This window comes from Pseudorca crassidens, chromosome 1 (assembly GCF_039906515.1).
Source record: "Pseudorca crassidens isolate mPseCra1 chromosome 1, mPseCra1.hap1, whole genome shotgun sequence".
Classification (NCBI taxonomy): domain Eukaryota; kingdom Metazoa; phylum Chordata; class Mammalia; order Artiodactyla; family Delphinidae; genus Pseudorca; species Pseudorca crassidens.
The window spans coordinates 13471138-13490856 of NC_090296.1; the positions used below are offsets into that span (position 1 = coordinate 13471138).

A 19719-nucleotide genomic window follows, 5' to 3' on the forward strand; every position below is an offset into this window, starting at 1 on the left:
GCACATGGTTGAATTGGCATGTTGGGTACATGGGGGTTTACTGTACTGTTGTCTCTCCTTTTATTTACATCTGAAATTTTTCACGTTAACAGTGTTTAAAAGTGTATAAGATTCTACTGAAAACTTTGTGTGTGTAATTTTTGGTGCTCTTCCATAAAACTGCTTTAACCTGCTTAGAGGTGCATGTCTGGCTGACATGCCAGCACTTTGCTCTGTGTCCTTGCTTCTTCCTCCTGCTTGTTGAAACTGATGTGCTCCTTTGTGTAGCATTTTCTGAAAAGTTGTAGTACATTCAACCACCTCAACGTGACGAGAATTCTATCAATAACATTTTACAAAGGTTTTGGGTATTCTTGCACAAATGGCAACGTGAGTTTTGTTTTTATTGGATAAACATTTATTGAGCATCTCTGTATGGAGACAAAACACATATGAGGGAATGAATGCTGTGGGGCAGGGGCCCTGCCACTCTCAAGATCAACTAGAAGCTGGGAGGTGCGGGTCCTTTTAGGATCCCACCCCATAGCACGGAGGTGCTTTCTCACAGTGGGTTTGTTCAGGCCCCAATATCTCACTCCCTTTTAAGAGACTGTAGCATCTATATTCAACCCCAGACACCTTTGCCTTTATTTAAATTTTCTCATCCTGTTCTCAGGGTAAACTCTTTCTCCACTAATTAAACTGCTTACAGGCAGAGAAAGTTGATTTTTTTTTTTATGTTGGTGTCAGGCAGGCCCACTGGAAATGGGGAAGGAGTCAGGCACTCCAGTGGGAAGCCCAGGTGCCGGTGTAGGTACAGACCTGGCCATGGAAGGCCATCGCTGGCACCTGGCGCCTAGGAGAGGAGGTGCTGGGATGGAGTGGAAGGAGGTGAGCTCACGGAGTCCTCTCTGGGGCACTGTCCACATCCTACTCACGTGGGCTCAACGCAAGGAGATGAGGAGTCAGGGGCGGTGAATGACGGACTGAGAAAATGCTGGCCATGGGAGGCCGGGTCAGACTTCGCAGTGGCTCGTCCCGTGGGCCCCCAGAGACAAAGGCCAGATTCTGTCCTCAGACTGTCCTGGGGTGTCTGTGTTTCAGCCCTTGACCCCAAGCTTGACCCTACTGGGATGTACTTCTTGATATAATCCTCTGACTGCAATGTCATCCTTGCCCTTCCAACCCTCTCCCTCCGGCAAGAGTTGGCCAGTTGAGTGGGAGGCCTTGGCGGGAGGGACACCAGGTTTTAGAGTCACGTTGGCTGGGGGCCAAGAGCCAGCTGTCTCACAGAGTAGTTTGTGATGCTGGGTCATCGTTTGCTCCGTGTGAAGGAGGCGCTGACCCAGGGAGTTGGGAGAGATCAAAGGTCTTGGTGGCCAGTGTGTCGCCAGTGATCACTGCAGTGTTTCTCATCCACTGCGGAGGGAGTGCAGATTGGTGCAGGCGCTTTGGAAAACAGTCTGGCATTAAAGCCTAAAGCTTAACATCCACGTGCCCTCCGGCCTAGCTGATTTCACGCCTAGGTGTATACTGGAGAGAAACTCCTGTGCGTGGACTCCGGGAGACTTGTACAAGAGTGTTCACAGCGTTTCTGTGCGCAACAGCAAAAGGCTGGAAGCAGCCCAGATACCCATCAGTGGGGGAGTGGATGAATACGCTGAGACGTGACCATACAATGGAATATTATACAGCTGTCCAGACAGATTAACTGCAGCAGCACGCAACGATGTAGATGAATTTTAGCAGTGTCGTAAATATTAGGTAAAAAGAGGATGTGCTCCCAAAGATTACATACAGCACTAATCCTTTTCTGATAAAGTCAAAAGTAACTAAAATAAATGTGCTTTTTAAGGAACATTTTACAGATGCAGTAAAACTGTAAAAAAAAAAAAAAAAAAAAGGCAAGGGAATGTGCACTTCTGATTGAGGTTGGTGGTATCTGGGATGGGAGGGGTCGGGGTGTGGAATGGGGCACCGTCTGGTTAGATGTAGGTTATTGTCGAGGTCCCAGCCTTTGCTGGGGGTGGTGGGTTTGCAGGTGGTTAGTACGTTGTGAAAAAAAACTAAATGAAAGTGAGTCATGTGTGACTACAGGTGAATGCCAGGAGCCAGGGATTATGATGAATAATTAACCCAGTTCTGTGCATGTCGGGTCCAGCACTCCCCCACTCCCACCCCAACTCGTTTTAGCAAAGGCTGTGATGGCCCAGTATTCGCTAGGCTGGGGCGGAGCCTACGTTCCTGTTGCTGCTCCTGCCCTACCCCCCACTCCCTGCTTTTGTCCGGCTCAGGCCTCCCTCCACGGTGCCTGCTGGCTGGAGTGACCTCGGCCGGCTTGTGGCTTTGCTCTCCCTTAACCGCTTGCTTCCTATCTGTGTCATACAATCGGTGCCTTGTAATATATGGCCTCACCCACTAATCGGTTCCACATGTGTGTATCTTTCTAACGCGATGGTTATTTCCACAAGGCCAGAGGTCACGTTTTATCTCCTCTTATGTGGCAGATCACTCCCCTGCTCCTGTTCACGCGCCCCTTCTTCCTTAGTAAAGGAGCCCCCAGCCTCCCCTCCAGCTGGGCATGGCCATGCCGGCGAGGGACACATAAGTGGCAGCGTTGAGCGCTGCTTCTGAGAATCCTTCCTGAGAGGAGGTGGCAGCATGCCTTTCCTTCTTCCCTCTTCCTGCTGCCTGGAGTGCAGTGCAGCGCCCAGGTCCCTGACACCCTGGGGTGGGCGGTAGGGTCTCGTGGTCTGCTGGTCTTCTAATAGCTTGAACCCTGGGTAAGTCCCTATTTCCATGTCTTCGTGGCTCACAGATGAGTGTGATTCTCGGGGATACAGCATGTCACCACCCTGCTCCCGTGGCCCTGAGCACCGTGAGTGCATAATGATTGCACCCTGAGTCCTGTGGATTCAAAAGGTCAGCAGCACCTTCAATTGGCACCTGGACTCCGAGGAGCTGGTGCCGGGTCCTGGGCTCCACCCCCCTGCAGGTGACCTGGGCAGGTCACCTAACTCCTGTGAACGCCACTAGATCTGCAAGTTGGGAACCGGGCCTGCGACAGCAGAGGTAAAGCAGCAAAGACAGTCAGCCGTCCAGTGCTGCGTGCCCCAGACACTCACTTGCTCGGAGTGTAATTTTCACGGCAGGCTCCACTGCAGAGTCGTGAAGGCCCTCGAGGCCCGCCCCCTGCAGCGGCCTCACTTTCCCAGAATGGACTTGCGGCCTCCACCGCACATCTGCCCCTGTTGAAGATGCCCCTCCCGGCCTGATGCTTCCGTCCCTCCCTGTTCCCTGCGACTCCTCAGCTCTGCGGACAGTGTGAGATGAGATGAGCTGGCTCTGTCGGATGGGGGAGCTTCATTATAGCTTCTGTGTAATTTTTTTTCTTTAGCAAGCTGTCTCGGTGGACACAGGGTGAGAGCCGCTCTTTGCAGGGGGGCTGGCGGCCGTGCTGGTGTGTGGCGAGCGACAGGGGGGCAGCTTATGTGTGCATGGAGCTGCAGTCAGAGCCAGACCTGCCCGGAGCAGTTCTGCACTGTGTTCGGCCACGTTCGGCCTTGCTTTCCTGGGTCTGCGTGGCCAGGGTAGTGGCAGCGTGACCGTCGGCAGAAGAGGCCTTTCCTACTTCGGCAGGCCTGGCGTGCCTGTGGGCCATCAGCCGTGGCCCGAGCTAGCGCCGTGGCTTATCCTGCTGCCACCATCTGTCCCCGGGCTCGTGGCCCCAGCTGGGAGGCACAGCACATCCCGCTTCTCTGCATCTTTCCTCTCTGCTCCCGGGGATTTATGATGACCGGTCGCCGGCTTTCCAGCGTTCCTTCTCTCCTTTGCATTCATTCAGGGAGCGTGTATTTAGAGCTTGTCCCGTGCCCGATGAGAGCCCCGTTCCTGACTCTGCGCTTGAGAGTGGGGGCGGTTGGCAAATGCCCATCTCCACCACGAGTCTGAGTTCCGGGCGGGCAGAGATCCCATGTGCTTTCACTTGCCATCACACCCCCAGCTCCTAGTGCGCTGCCCGGAGTACACCTGGGCTTGTTTTAACAAGCAAGTGCTTGCTGAATGTATGGAGGAGTGAACGAGTGAATGTAAGATCGAGGCAGTTTACGGGAACACAGAGGACTGTGGCTGAGTTTGAGGAAGCAGGTGCAAATGAAGTAGCCCCCAAAGCCAGCTGCACAAATGTCCTAAGAGAAGCACTTAGGTATTTTGAGGCTCTGAGAGGGCAGGACAAGTTGCTCAGGGCGAGAAGCCTGACGTGTTTATTGACAACCTCTCCCGGGGCCTGAGTGACCCGTGAAGCCTTTCCTGGCCACTGCGGCCTGCGGGGACCACTCCACCTCCCAACACCTTGGGGTCCCTTCTGAGGACGCCCGTGGGCTGCGAGCTCACTGGGTTCACGTCTCTTCTCGCCGACCGTGCTGTGAACTCCCTAGGTTCCAGCCCCAGCTTGGTCACCACTAGCCACGTGACCCAAGGCCCAACTGTGCATCTCAGTTTTTTCCTGTGTCACTGTTCAAGCACCTGCCCCACAGGACACAAGATGGTGTGGACACACTGGAAAGGGTTGGACCAGAGTGAGGTGTTCCTCACACGCGCCCCCACCCCGTGCCTAACAGAGCCTCCGCGTTACTGTGTGCTCACTGAATGTGCAGAGGTGGGCCTCAACTCTCTTTGGCTTGGCCTGGAAGAGTCCACTTACTGCAGCGGCAGGGTGGGCACAGACTGCCATCCTGCTCAATTCGGGCTCAGGGACAGCTGGTGAGGGTGCCTGTACTTGCTTGAAGTGTGGGCTCTCAGCTGGCCCTGCGGGAGGCTGGGCAGCTGGCCTGCCTTGTGACCAGGTGCTGGGGCAGGTCTGCGTGCCTTAGTTCTCCTGCCTCTTCTGAAATGTCCTTTAAATCTGGTGGTCCTTACACCCACCTTGCTCACATCTGAAGAAAAGCTTCCCTTTTCTTTTTTTTTTTAGAGAATGAAAGTTAGCAGATGTAAACTAGTGTATCAATGTATAGGATGGATAAACAACAAGATCCTACTGTATAGCACAGGGAACGATATTCAATACCCTCTGATAAACCATAATGGAAAAGAATATGAAAAAAAAGGTTCATATGTGTATAACTGAGTCACTTTGCTGTACAGCAGAGATGGGCACAACATTGTAAATCAACTACAATAAAAAAAGTTTTTTAATAAAGAGGATAAAATTTTTTAAAAAATGAAAGAAAGGGTTTTTTTTTTTTTTTTTTTAGGTCCTCAGATCAGAGCCTCATGCAGTAGGGCCCAGTGACCTAACTGTGGGGCAGTGTTTCTGCCCCTGTCCTACAGGATCCACATTCAAGGTCTTCACCTTGTGAACACACACACCGGCCTGGGGCTCGTGGCCCTTCATTAGCTCATCTGACAAATGCCGAGTGAGCCCCTGCTTGTGCCAGGCCCTGGGGGGCAGTGGGGAGGGAGATAGTCCAAGTGTCTACCCTGGGGAGCCTGCAGCCTGATAAGAAGACTTGGAAAGTGAAGCTGGTTTAGCAGACGAAGTTCAGGTCACGGGTTTATAACTAGTGGCAGAGGATTACTGGTCCCTCCCTCACATCCCTTCACAGTTTTATACCTGTGTTACAGTGCTTATCACACTGGGTGGGTTACACAAGGGTGTGCCATGGCCGCTTAAGTCCTGGCTCAGGCAGACATCACTAATCAATCATCGCACTCTCTGCCTCTGAGCCCAGACCTGGCCTCAGAATCCTTCTTAACACAGCACTCCAGATACCGCTACCAATCACCTGTGCCTGACACCCAGGCTTAAACCCTCTTTCTAACCCCTGGTGTCGTGGTGAGTTACTCGTGTGAGCACTCCTTGTGCCTCGCAAGGCTTCAGAGTGGGCTGTCAGACCATGAGGACCACTGCACTGCTGGCTCTGGTTAGGCTGGGCCACCACCAGTATCGGGCTCAGTGGGACTGCACAGCATGTTCTAGTCACCTTCTCATTTGCTGTCCCCTCTGCCTGTAAGTCTCTTATTCCACATGTCCACCTGGCATGCTCTCTCTCTCTCCACTTGTGTTTGTTCAACTGTTGCTTCATCGAAGGACCCTCTTTGACCACCTGTCTGTAATAGCTTTATTTTCCTTCACTCTTGGGTCGTCCTACCCTTATTTTTCTTCTTAGCACTTCTTACTTCCTGGCACATCACATGACCTTTTCATTTACCTCTTTATCTCCCTCATTTACTATGGGATCCCCAGCAATGAAAAACATTTGATCAAGTGCATCTTGTGTTGGCAAATCCTAGTGGGCCAGGCGTACCCCCTGCCAGTTCGGATTAAATGAGATAATACAAAGTGTGGAGCCCAGGCTCTGCTTTAGCATCGTTCAAAAGAAAGTGTTCTTTGCACTCTAGCAGGGGGAGGGCGTGTCCAGTTGAGACCTTTCCTCCCTGTGGTCAGTTGGTTCAGTTTAGCCAGCAGCTGGCGAGCGCGTCTGCTGCGGGCAGCACATGCAGAGGCCGGGGTGGGCGAGGATACAGAAGTGAGCACGCTACAGTGCCCTACCCCCGGAACCCAGGGTTCCCAGTCACCTCGAATGTGGGGTACACTGCGCTGGGGCTCAGGGGGCACAGATGAAGTGATTATTTCCAGCCGAGGGGTTTGGGCAGGGAAGGAGGCGCTGGAGGTGGGTGGAGGGGTGGAGAGCATTGCATCAGGTGCCCACCCCGCCAGCGTGGACAGCTGCCTTGAAGTCGATACCATCTGTTGAGATTTTCACTTCCTGCTGAGATGGTAGTTATTACACACTTGTTTCTTAACCTTTCTCCTCCCCAGTTTTTCAGCTGTGTCCTGAATTGCCCTCCCCCAGTTTCCTGCTATAGAATAAGTTCTTGGTGACAGAATGAAAGAACCTTCCAGAGTTTCTTGCTCTCTGGGTGAAGTCTGACCATTTGTTGCAAACTCTCATGATGACGAGAAGTGACTGGCTTGCAGGATTTGTTTGCTTGTACCACCTGTTTCACCGGCAGCTTTTTCAGAGGGGTGCGCGGGGGCGAGGGGAGCAGTAATACGGTCTCACCTCGCTCCCTTATCCGCCACGGAGACTTCCCTGCTCCCTCGGTGCTCCCACCGAACTTGACCCACTTCTCCAGCCTTTACCCTTCTCTGAGGCTCAAGTTCTGTTGCTGTGCCCAGGGCGCAGGGATCGCTAATCAGCCATGCTCACTTTGCCCCTGGAGCCAAGACCTGCGCTTAGAACTCTCAGCCTAGCACCCCGCCAGCCCTTCAGCGTTGAAACCTCTGCCACCCTTCGCAGTGGAAACTGTCGTGTGTGTGCTTTTCCTCTTGAGACCAGAGGGAAAAGAGAGAAAGCAGGAGCAAAGGAGGGACACTGAGATGCTCCTGCCTGGCCCTAAGCCCCGAGGGATAGAGCAGGAAAGGGGTGTGGTTGAGCCCAGGGGTGGGGAGGATTTCCCCGGGCCTGGGGATCTCCAGGACAAGCCCCTGCACCCCAGTAGCCGTGGCCGTCTCCTTATGGGTTTCACTTTCCAGTCGCTGCAGGCCTCCTGCATGTGTGCACAGCAGGGCTGTTCTAGGTTGGGACCCTTGAAGCAGGAGGAGGCAGGCATGCTTGTTCTCCCTGAGCGTGTCGGGGACAGCACCCATTGGGGGCCTAATTACATGCCAGGCGCTCCTGTGGGTTGGGTGTGATACCCCCCTGTCCAGCCACCTGGGGCTGTTGAAGCAGTGATAGGCTGGCGGTGGACCTGGCTAGGGGACTCCAGAGCCACTGCTGCCACTGTGGAGATAAGCACAGAGCGGGTGCCAGGCCCTAGCTCCCTGTGCAGGGCTTCTCTTTCTCCATTCTGGGGCTGCAGTGGGTGGGGGTGGGGTGGGGGGAGACACAGGGTGGGGGAGGGTCTTCTGTTACTTCCTTTGCCTTTGTTGCCACCCGGACGGCACCTGCTCTTTGTTTCCATTTTAGCCGAACGCTCCCTCCTCCTGGAAGCCTTTCTGGATTAGTCCTCCTGTGTGCTCCCATCGTCCCCCAGCTCAGGTGCCTCACATCCGCTCTGTTATGGCACCAGGCTTGCCAGCAGGCCCGTCCCCTGCCAGGCTGTGGGCTCCCCGAGAGCAGGGCCCCGCCCCGTGCACACACCCTGGACACCCTCACTTCTCCCTCTCGGTTTTGTTGAGCTTGTTTGTCTGCATTTCCTGGATTTAAGGACAGAGGTCGTGTCTGTGTATTCTGCCACCACCACCTGACCCCCGGCAGGTGCCCAGGAAATACCGTGGTGTAATTAACAGAGTGAACGGCTACCCTTCTGCTCTCCCTGCCCGCCAGGCCCCTGCCCTGGGGCGATGGGCGTTAGGGAGCAGTGATGCCCCGAGGCCTGCGATGCTCACGCTCTGTGTTGGCAGCGGTGGCCTGGCTTCCCTGCCTGCCTCTCCCTGCCCTCACAGGTCCTGGCAGGCTGCCACCTGCCGCTGATGCGCCCACGCACACTCTGCTCCCCCGTGTCCCCCGGGACTGAGGGAACTGGTGCAGCACCGTCTGGTAGTGGGTAAGGGCTGCCGGGGTGTGCCGCCCGCCCCGGCCCTGCCTGCCCTGAGTGGTGGGTGGAGCAGAGTGGGGCACAGTGGCTGCAGAGACGCATGATCCCCAGCCCAGCTGCTTGCTGGGACAGGGGACGGCCGCCCCTCTCCCGCTGAGCTCTTTGGGCATGCCCAGGGCAGAAGGTGCCAGGAAACCAGCCTAGAGCTGCCACCTGGCGAGGGTGCAGGGGAGCAGGATGGGTCCCGTGGACCTGGTGGTGTTGGTGGCTCCACCGGCCCCGCATGACGCGTGTCCCCACCCTGCTGTGACCCCGCACACTGCGCTCTGGCCTAAAGGTGGTGCTGGCTGTGAGCCCCGTGCCCTCCCTCTGCCCATCAACAAAAATGTTAACTTTTGCAAGAAGCCCAGGGAAGGGAACTCTACAGCTGCTGATTTGTAGCTCCAGGATCCCTCACCACCATAAAATAGGGTTCTTCACATCAGCCCCAAGCACGGATGCTGCTGCTTTGCTGGGAAGAGAGGGCAGGGCAGCCCTGAGCCCCTCTAGGCATTCAAGTGTGAGGATAGGACCACCCTCCCTCCCCATCCTGCCTAAACGTCTAAATCCTTCTTCTCCCTCCCCCAAATCCCCACTGCAGCCTGGTCATGGCGTGTAGTAGGCCCTCAGTAGATACTGTTGAATAGAAGTGAGCTCCTTGGAGCAGAGGAAAGGAGCCCTAGGGTAGAGCTGAGAAATCCTGGCTTTATAGACCCAAATGGGGACGCTACACCCCCTGTGATGTTCCTCTCCAGGCCTCAGTTTCTGTGTTCCATAGATAATCTATAAGGCTCTACCGGTTTTCGTTTTTCTTTTCTTTTTTTTTTTTTTTGCGGTACGTGGGCCTCTCACTGTTGTGGCCTCTCCCGTTGCAGAGCACAGGCTCCGGACGCGCAGGCTCAGCGTCCGTGGTTCACGGGCCCAGCTGCTCCGCGGCATGTGGGATCTTCCCGGACCGGGGCACGAACCCGTGTCCCCTGCATCGGCAGGCGGACTCTCAACCCCTGCACTACCAGGGAGGCCCTATTTTTTCTTTTTTTTTAATATGTATTTATTTTTGGCTGTGTCGGGTCTTAGTTGGGGCACGTGGGATCTTTCGTCGCGACGTGCGGGCTCGGTAGTTGCGGCCCACAGGCTCCAGAGCACGTGGGCTCTGTAGTGGCCTGTGGGCTTAGTTGCCTCGCGACATGTGGGATCTTAGTTCCCCGACCAGGGATCGGATCTGCGTCCCCTGCGTGGGAAGGCGGATTCTTAACCACTGGACCACCAGGGAAGCCCCCTGTGCTGGTTTTGAGTTCTGATTCTCACCACCCTCTGCTGTTGGCTGGGGTGGTATGGGTCCAGCTTGCCATCGCCCCTGCTGCCCCTCTGCTTGCTGGTGGCCTCACCGCAGACATTCTCCCCTAGAGCCCAGCTTTAGCTGCTGGTGACGAGGCTTGTATTTACCATGGAAAATGGTTCCTGAGACACCATTTATGGGCAGAATTTCTTCTCAGGAGATGAATGTGGTACCCTGCCCGTGCTTCTGGAGCTGCCCCCCCCCCACCTTCCTTGGTCCAGGAACTCAGCACAGATGCTTCCTAGCATCAGAGCAACCCAAAGGGAGGGTGGCAGGCGTTCTCGGGGACGTTTGAATTGTCCTCCAGTCCCGTCCCTGTGGGTTTCCCCTGGCTCTCCTGGGACGTGTGGGCCCTTGGCTGTTTTCAGAGTTGGCAGCCCTGAGTTAGTAACTATAAAGATGTGCTGTGCTTCTCTATGCCAGCACCCTCACCCCCCCCTCCCTCTAAAGGAGCCAGACGTCCCTTAGAGAAGGTCCTCCTCCTGTTACGGATGAGGGTGTGGCTCACAGAGGGACTGTGACTTGCCTGAGGTCACACAGCGAGTAGCTTTGCCCTCACTTGGTGTTTGAGTTTCCAGGTGTTCCTTCCCACACGTCTCTTCCTCCTGGGTCAGCTCAAAGGAAATATTTGTTTTCCTCTCTGGGAACAAAGGCTGGGCTTGGTTTGTTTCTGTGAACGCAGCCATGAGGAGAGGCAGTCACCAAGTGTTCAGGGGTAGGGGGTTTTCTGACGATCTGGGAACCGCAGATGGCCCAGGTTGGTGGCTTTAAATCGCTGGGTTCTGAGACTCGGTGTGGCCTCATTAGGGGAGCCGGTGCTCCTAGGCTTGTGCAGACCTGAGCTAGTTTCAAGCCCTGGGGACCCCAGGCTTAATTGAAACGAGGTGGAACAGATGGGCTGAGTCTATCAGCAGCTTTACGTGACAGTCTCTTAACATAAAAGCACTTCATTACCCACTCATTTCACTGGGGCTTCCTGCCCCAGTTGGAGGGAACGTGGCAGAAACGAGAGCCTCTCGTCCAGATGGAATCACAAGCACGTGGCCTGTGGGCCCGTCTCTGAACAGGCGGCCGAGGATAAATCATCAGGCTTACGTCTCCGCTCAGCAGCTAAATTAAAAAAATCGCTCTCCTGGCTGTAACATCGCGGAACGTGGGCCGTGTCGCTGCGTTTGGGGGTCAGGTCCCCGTGGCTCTCAGATGGAGTAGCGTCGAGGGAGGCATGATTGGTTGGGGGTGGAGGCAGCAGGCTGTCACTAGGGAAGGTATGAGACAGGCGTAACTCTAGAAAGTGCCCCGGTCTGTGGTCTCGGGGAAAGCTCACCAACCCAGAGCACCCAACCTGGCCCTCGCTCTGTATCCCGCCGTCAAATCCCTTTACCAGCGCTGTGCTGTGGTTCCCTCCGACTGGAAATCCTAGTGATTCTTGTCCTGACCCCTTCACATGATGTTGGGAGGAGGAAAGAGACGGGACCCTCCCTGTGTTTGGGTGTGTGTTTTTGTTTGGGCCACGATGTTGTGGAAGGGAGTTCAGGAACCCCTCTTGGCCAAATCGAAGTGGGAGTCTGGAGGAGTGCTAATCGATGGCAGGAGTATAAGCCCTGTGATGTGTGCAGAGACTGCCAGGAATACTGCTCCTGACTTTCTCGGTCTGTCCGTGTGAGCGTCTCAGCCTTTCAGAATCCCAGAGGCGCCTCACCTGTGTGAACCTTAGCCGTGCGGTTTCTGGAAAAGTTATGGCTGTGGGGTTTGCAGTCTCTCCTCCTCTCTTGGGGCACTGGAATAGACGCTGGGGACATTGGAATACGTGTGGTGGCTTTCCCATCTGAGTCACGTCTACTGTTTAGGAATTTTAAATTCCCCTTGCTTTGCTTGTTTGCTCATAAAACTATCACATTTGGGATTTTGCAGTTGGAAAGCCTGGCGTATTCAAACCAGCATTACAAATTCACTTTGAGATGTTTTGAACTTTGGTTAACATCTACAAGCTGTGGGATCTTCAGGCACGTGGTGGGCGATTTGGCTAGGTAAAATAGGAAATAACAGGGGAGTGAAGTAACTTATAGTAGTGGAGCAGAGTAGTTAGTTTTCAGGACTTGGTCCTCTTGTTCATGTGAGAAAGAGAAGACACCACTTCCAAAAAAGAGACTTGAAAAAGAATAAAACCTCACTCAGTATAAATTTTGAGGAATATTTTCTGATCGGTCTCATTTTGTCAGCTGTCACTTAGCTGCTTTTTGCTGCCTGTGCGTGGGGAGTCACTGGCGAGGCAAAATGTGAAAGTGCCACAGAAGTGGGCGGGTGAAACATTAGGAGTTGAGGGGAAAGAAACTCATAGATGATTAAGGGCATCAAGGATGGCTTCATGGAGGAGGTGACATTTTCACTGAACTTCGGAGGATGGATAGGATTCTGACTGGTGGTGATCGGGGCCAGTGATGTGTGAGGATGAAAGAGCGCCCCAGTGGGAAGTGCAGAGCATGTACAGTACACTGTAACCAAAGGTTTGACTTGCTGGCCACACTTAGCAGCTAATACGTTTCCTGGCTCTCTCCTACACTGCGGGACTCTAAGCATTCTCCGCAGCCCAGTTTAGAGGCTGCTGCCTCTGAGACGTTTTCCCAGACTTGCCTGGGCAGAGTTTGGCAGTGCCCCCCATGCTGTGCTGCTCTGGCACCTGTCCTTTTGTGCTGTGACGGTCTACCTCCCTGCCTTTTCCACCAGCTGAGAGTTCTCAGCTCACAGCTAGGCCGCTCATATGTGTTTCTGAGTATCTGAACCCCAGACATAAAGGTGTGCTGGGTGCGCACTCAAAGCTGTATTACTTGTGTTACTGATTCTCAGTATTGGATAGGTCTCTGTGTTGCTTGGACTGTGTGGACTGCACATTTTGCTGTCTGGACCATCCTGATCTCCTTGGCAACCATGAGCATCATCTTCCTCCTGGATGCCTCGTGTGGGTGTTTGTCTTAACATCTCTGGGATCTCCCTCTCATTTCCTCTATGTTAACAACTCCTTTTCAAACTCTCATGGAGGGTCATTCTGTGCACCTAAACTCAAGGCATTTAGCAGCGTTTATTCTTCCTTCCTGGCAAAATGTCGAGCCATAAAATTCATTTGGCAAGAGAAAAGGATTTCTTCCCATTTTGTTGTGAAATCATTGTGCTTAATCCAACAATCCCAGTGTTTCCAATGGAAACTGAAGATAACCTTTGCCACAGACACACAGAGTGTTTCCACCCTGCAACTTTCCGGGACCTTTCCTTTCTTCCACCAGCGGAGAAAGTGACCTTACTGTTTGAGCATGCACAAAGGTTGACATGAGCCTTGGCACGATTTTAAGCCTTTTCAGCGAGGCCCCTACGTTGCCTCAGGCGGTGGGTGAACTTCTCCAGGATCCCTGAGCCTCCGTTTTCCAGGGACTGGTGGTCTGGGAGCCCACCCCTTCCCCCAGGGCCTCCTGCCTCAGGTCCCAGCGCAGGGCCCAGGGCTGTAAGCCAGCCTCTGCCCTCATCCCTCAGTTCTCCTGGCTGGCATCTCTTCTTCCCGGCCGATGGAGGCTTTGCAATTTCTGATGGGGGATGCTGGAAAAAGTTTGGGGGGGGGCGGTGATTAAAAGAATCAATAATCCACTTCATTTTTTGTGTTGAATACGTTGTGAATTGTCTCCGGAGAAAGGCTTTTTTTTTTTTTTTTTTTTTTTTTTAGTGGACCTGTCATGTTCACGGTTCAATATCTAGTAAATAGATGCTGCTGACATTCTTTGGGGGAAGCCATGCCACAGGGTTAAAATAATTTAAGGTGTTAGAACCACATTACAGAATCTTTTTTAAATGTTGGGAAAGCTTGCTCTTGTCCTGATCACGCTAATAAAGAGAGTTCTGGGGCTTCCCTGGTGGCGCAGTGGTTGAGTCCGCCTGCCGATGCAGGGGACACGGGTTCGTGCCCCGGTCTGGGAAGATCCCACATGCCGCGGAGCGGCTGGGCCTGTGTGCCATGGTCGCTGAGGCTGCGCGTCCGGAGCCTGTGCTCCGCAACGGGAGAGGCCACAACAGTGAGAGGCCCGCGTACCGCAAAAAAAAAAAAAAAAAAAAAAAAAGAGAGAGAGTTCTGTCATTTTAGTATATTTCCTTTGAGGGTTTCTTCTTTTTTAGCATATCTTTAATTTTCTACATTCAGTTAGGCATCCTTTTATTCATTTCAGCATTCTTTGCCCTCTTCCTACCCAGGATCGCGGCCGTACCTTCCATCACCTAACCAGTCCCCAGCGTCGGTTTGCGGCACAAGTCCTCAGGTGCCGCTCCCTTACACACACCCGGTCATACTCGGATTTGTATTTTGAAGGTGGGTGTTTTAGAGCCTCCGTTTAATATTCTGCTGTTGACAGTTTTGTGGTGAAGTAGATAGCTTGCTAGGAGTTTGGGGTACACACACTTATTCTCAGAGGTAAGTTGAGGGGGTTGGTTTTGGGGGGGCCGGAGCTGAGTCCTCCTATTTCAACCAAGGGAGGAGGTCCTGGAGAAAGCACGGCTTACCTGAGGGCTTCCAGGACATTCACTGCCATGGCTCCGTGGGTGCTCTATTTATAAGTCCTGGATAGAGACTGGCTGGAAAGGAATTAGGAGGCCCATCTCCCACAGGGACTGGGCAATTTGATGGAGACAACTGGGCGACACGCAGAAAATGAGCTTCACCTGCAAGCCCCGGGAACCGCAGGTCACCTCTGGCCCAAGGGACAGACCAGGTGGAGTGAGGCATCCAGGCTTGTCCTGGGGTCCCTCCCAGCTCCCTCTGTGCGGCCTCCAGCCTCTGCCTTCCCTCCCCCTGTCCCCCTGCCTCTCCCAGAGCCCCACCTCCAGAGGGCAGTGACGGATCCCCCAGATCTTGTTACCTCAAGACTTAGCACCACCTGCACATACGTGGAGGCACTCGGGAAGCCTCGAAGCTTCCTTGGGAGGAGTGAGGTTTGAGGGAGTTTGGGAGGGAAGGAACGTTTAGGCTGGAGCGCTGGCCTGTGTGAAGGCTGGTGACTGGAGGGATGACGAGGGCCCAGGTGACTCCCGGAGCCAGCTGGGAATCACAGCCTGGGCCCCATATTGGATTCTGACATGTGGGGAGCCGTGCTCACCAGCAGGGACGAGCGTTTGGTGTTGTGGGTTCAGTGAAGCCACGTGCCTGGGTGCTGGTCTCGTTTACTCTCGGGGGGCTGGGAGGTCCTGCCACCACCAAGGCCACTTGCTTAGTTGTAATCGTGTATGAGTTCTGCGCATGACCTGGTGCCTCTGAAATCTGCTCTCCCGCTCCTGCATCATCCTTCCTGCCACTAGCAGAGCTCTGTCACCTGTGAAGCCTGGACTGGGGCACCCCCTCCCGTGTCCTGGATTTTCCCCACTGGGTACGTTTGTACTTGTCATGAGAGGATTCTAATAGGAAGGGAGCGTCTTCCTTCCACTCGGCTTCCTGGTTCTGTTCTGAGAGCTTCTCTCCACCTGTGACCCCTGGGAGCCAGTGCCACGGCCTCAAGACGGCCCCTCGGCACTCCCTGTGTCCCCCCAGGTTGCCTCTGGAGGGTCCAGATCAGGAAGCTGTCAATCCGAGGGCGGTCTGAGTCTCTGGGCTTATTGACACTGTGTGCGAAACCAGATGCAGCCCCTGGGAGCCCCAGCTGGGGTGCCAGACGCTTCCTGGAGTGTCCTGCCCGTCCCATCCCTCCCCGAGGTGTAGGGCCTTGTTTGTGTCAGGACAGCCCTGGGAGGAACTTCAGAGTCGATAAGATCCTAAATTTTAGATTTGCAGCCTGGCTGGGGTCAGGTGGGTTCTTTGCCCTTGTACTTACAAAGAGCTTTCTAGCCCCGACCCCCTTGCTACATGAGAATCCAAGTACCACCACCCTGCGCTGACCTACTTCTGTGACTTTTCTTTTAGTTGGTTTCAAGTGGTTAGCAATGAGGTCCCTCCAGCATGCAGTTAGTGCAGTTGCGTTTAGGAAAAGGAGAATCTGGGGTTTCCTCAGCATCTTATACTAGGATCTCAGAACACACCTAAAGCAGGTGCACAGAGGAGAGGGAACGGGGGTACAAAATCTGCTCTGGATCTCGGTGCTTCAACCCACCCCCTGCCCTGCTCCTGCCTCCCCGCAGCCCAGTTCTCTGTGGAGGGAGGGCAGGGGGTCTCTGGGAGGGCTGCACCCCAAGCCTGACTCTTCCCTCCTGCCGTCAGGCCGCAAGGATGGGATGAGACAAGAGGCCGCAAGGCTCGTGTGTGCCCTCATCCCTCGTCCTGGCCTCGGGATGTGACAGTGTGCTTTGTTTCTGCCTTTGCAAAGGCCCGGGTGGCACCAGGAAGGCTTGTTGGCACATCTGGGGGCTACCCAGAGCACACCTTGGGGCCTGTGCTCTCCGTCCTCGCTCCGTGTCCCCACTCCCGCAGCCGGCCGGGGTGTGACCCGTGCCCGCCAAGCCCGCCCGCGTGTCAGCTGCGGGCTCCACAGTGGCTTTCTGTTCTGAGTACCAGGCAGGAGGGGCCCCTCGTCAGCAGCCTCCTCACGTAGCCGGAGGGCCTGGCCCGTCGCCCTGGAGGCCCCGCCGCCCTGAGGGGACGCATTTGCTCAGCTTTCCTCAGGGAATCCCCTCGTCACCAGTGTTGCAGAGCACGGCAGCCACTAGCATGTCACATGTGGCTGGCGGGGCCTCCAGATGTGGCTAGTGTGACTGAAGAAGTGAATTTCTAATTTGTTTAGATTTGAAAGCTGATACTGGATTCAGTTACTGGAAACTTTTTAAGTGTGTTTGGAACAACTTCGGTTTGCGCCTCTGCTGATTCAGATCGTGTTTCCAGTGACAGTTTAGCATCTGAATTGCGATGTGCTGTGAGTGTAAACTACACACTGAATTTCAAAGACTTAGTGTGAAAAAAGAACGTGAAGTGTCTCATTCATGGTTTTATGTTGGTTATGTGGTGAAACAGTATTTTGGAAATGTTGGTTTAATTAAAGTATATGATTTGTATGTTGTCACTCGTTTCTTTTTACTTTTCTAAGGTGACTACTAAGAACATTTGAAATTAATGTGTTTCATGTTGTATTTCTGCTGGCCAGCTCTGACCTTTGTACTCAAACCTCTGAGCCTGTTTTTGCTGGAAATGTGATTGGTGGTCCTTTGGCGGGAGCAGTTAAGGTCTTGGGGGTATCTTTGGCCCCCAAATTTTGGATTAACTTTTGGGAGGCCCATGATGTTTTGAGAGGAACACATCATGGAAACATTGTTAATAAAACATTACTTCTTAATTGTGCAAGTGATACATATTTCTTGTGGGAAAATTAGAAAATACTGATTAGACAAAATGAACCATCCAGTTTTGGAAGGAGAATACATGGATTTTCCAGCAATATTTTCTAGCAGTGTTTCCAGCAGTCTTTTGCTTAGGTAATCATAAGCATAAAAATACCACTTTGCATTATTGCAATGCAGAGACCTTCAAGATGATTTCTCATTCTGTATCTCCTTCATAAACGTGTGCACCCTTCTTCGAGCACCCTGATAAATAGGGCTGGCACTACAGACAGTTGGACCATGGCAGAGGAAACCAGCCAAGACTTCAAAGGGGACTGTAGCTGGTTGGACAGTGATAAGAAGGAAATCTTCTAGAAGTTGGGCTGAGCACTTGAGTTTAGTGTTGAGGCTGGATAGGGACTCCACGACAGGATGGACCCATCTGGTCGGGAGTCCTTCCTTTTGCTAGAAGTGGATTTACCTGATTTTACTCACGGTGTGTGTTTTGCCCCCAGGGAGGGACTGTGGGATCCTTTGGTGAGCTCATTCAAGTGAGAAACAGTTTTTGCCGCGTTGACTTTTCCAAGCCCTGAAGGAGAGCTGAGGCTGTAACGCAGCTCAGACTCTGTCCAGCACTGAGACTTGTTTGAGAAAACATTGGCCATCTCTGGTGAGGTGACACGTGACCTCAGATAGTAAAGAAAGACATCCTCCAACACTGAGTGCAGAGGGGCCCGTGTGTTTGGGAGTGGGGTACTCCTTCTGGTTTAGCATCCCCTCCCCTCAGTTTCTGGTGTGGCAGGAGCCATGGAAAGATAATAAGGAGAGTGGCTCAAATCATTTTGTACATTCTGTGAAGGTGTTGGCCTCTCCAGGCGTGCTTGCCTAGGCCACCATTCTCAGGATTCAGAGAGCTCTGAGGTGTCCAGCTGGGCCCTGTGGGATTAGCGATCGTGTTAATTGTCCCCTTTTTCTTCATCAGTGCTGGTTGGCAGTGTACTGAGTACAGAGATTCATCACGTCATCAGTAGAGCGACTGCTGAAAAAAAAGTCGTGTCTCAATAGAAACATTTTATTTATTTATTTATTTATTTATTTAATTTATTTTTTGCAGTATGCGGGCCTCTCATTGCTGTGGCCTCTCCCGTTGCGGAGCACAGGCTCCGGACGCGCAGGCTCAGCGGCCATGGCTCACGGGCCCAGCCGCTCCGCGGCATGTGGGATCTTCCCGGACCGGGGCACGAACCCGTGTCCCCTGCATCGGCAGGCGGACTCTCAACCACTGTGCCACCAGGGAAGCCCGGAAACATTTTTTTTAAAGGCATAAGAGGAGCTTTGTTGGTCAAGAGTTTCTTGACCACTTTTGTAAGACCAAGAATACTTAGGAATCCTACTACCTTGCTTGTCATCTGTAAAATTAGATTTTTTTATCTTCCGATTTGTGAAAAGCAAGGCACATCTGGGCGGGGAAGACCAATGTGCCCTGAGAATTGCTCTGGGAAGCATGAGTGGTGGGTCGGCACACTCCAAGGAGAACTTTGTTAGCCGTCCCTACCCCAAGGGGACATGGCCAATGGCTGGTGCCTGGGCCTTCTTTCAGAGGCCCTTGGTGTGAGGGAGAAGGCAGCTCACTTCCCATGTGTCCCCTCTCTGACGGGCACAGAGTAGCTGTGATTTATCCCTACCCCAAGGAAGTCACTGCTGAAAAGAGAGAAGTGTCACTTACAGCCTGTACCAAAGACCTGCCGAAAGCTAGGATCCCAAATCGTCAGCTTGTAAAGACGCAGTAGCATCCCTTTAATCTTTATTCTGTATTTTTTAATTGCACAAGCAAACCATACCGTAAAAATAAAGACATCTTTTAAAAAGAAACTCCTGATCCTGCTAATCTAGCATCTGATATATCTTCTTTTTCCCAAAGTCTCTGTACACATGCAGACCTAATTTTTATTTGGTAGTAATCAAGGCGGAAGCACAATTAGCTTTTTTGACTTTTCGCTTACTGGTATCTTAACTATTCCTTTCTGTTATATGGTGCTTTCATAGTTACTGTTTAATGGCTGGCACACTCATCCAGCAACTTGGTAAACTGTAATTGTCTTAATCAGTCTTTATTCTGTTTTCTGTGCTTAATGGTATCCTTTCCCCTTTGTTTCTGTAGGAAGTTCTCCAGCAGCTGATCGTAATGAATTTGCCCAATGTCTTGATGATTGGCAAAGATCCGCTGTCTGGTGAGTGAAAGCCACCCCCCCAACGCCCCCCCCACCCCCTGTAGAGCCTGGGCAGGGCCATCAGCCCTGGGCAGCTGTCAGAGGCAGAGCTCTGGCTGCCAGCTTGGAGCCAGCACAGTGAAAGCACGTGATCATTCGGGTGTGATCGTAACGGGTGGGTTTATCACCCTGAGGCATCACGCCAAGAGCGCATTTCTTCCTTAAGAATATATCCTCTGACCCCTGGGATTGGAGCCCAGAGGCAGGCGAGGCCTCGGGCTTAGGGCCCCGAGTTGTATGGTGGACCCCCAGGGGTCTCTCCTCACACCATCGTGGGGT

The 19719-nt window shown here is 53.2% G+C and overlaps 1 protein-coding gene across 9 annotated transcripts in view; it reads left to right on the plus strand.

Moving 5' to 3' along the window:
* Positions 1-19719, plus strand: part of CCDC88C (coiled-coil domain containing 88C) — a 129383-nt gene that overhangs the window by 33615 nt on the left and 76049 nt on the right. For all 9 annotated transcript variants that reach the window (XR_010941052.1, XR_010941063.1, XM_067727589.1 and 6 more), the window contains exon 4: positions 19332-19401. Coding sequence is in view for 7 of the 9 variants with exons in the window: in XM_067727589.1 (XP_067583690.1) it covers positions 19332-19401 (70 nt within the window). In the remaining 2 variants the exon portion in view is untranslated. The remainder of the gene's footprint in view (positions 1-19331; positions 19402-19719) is intronic.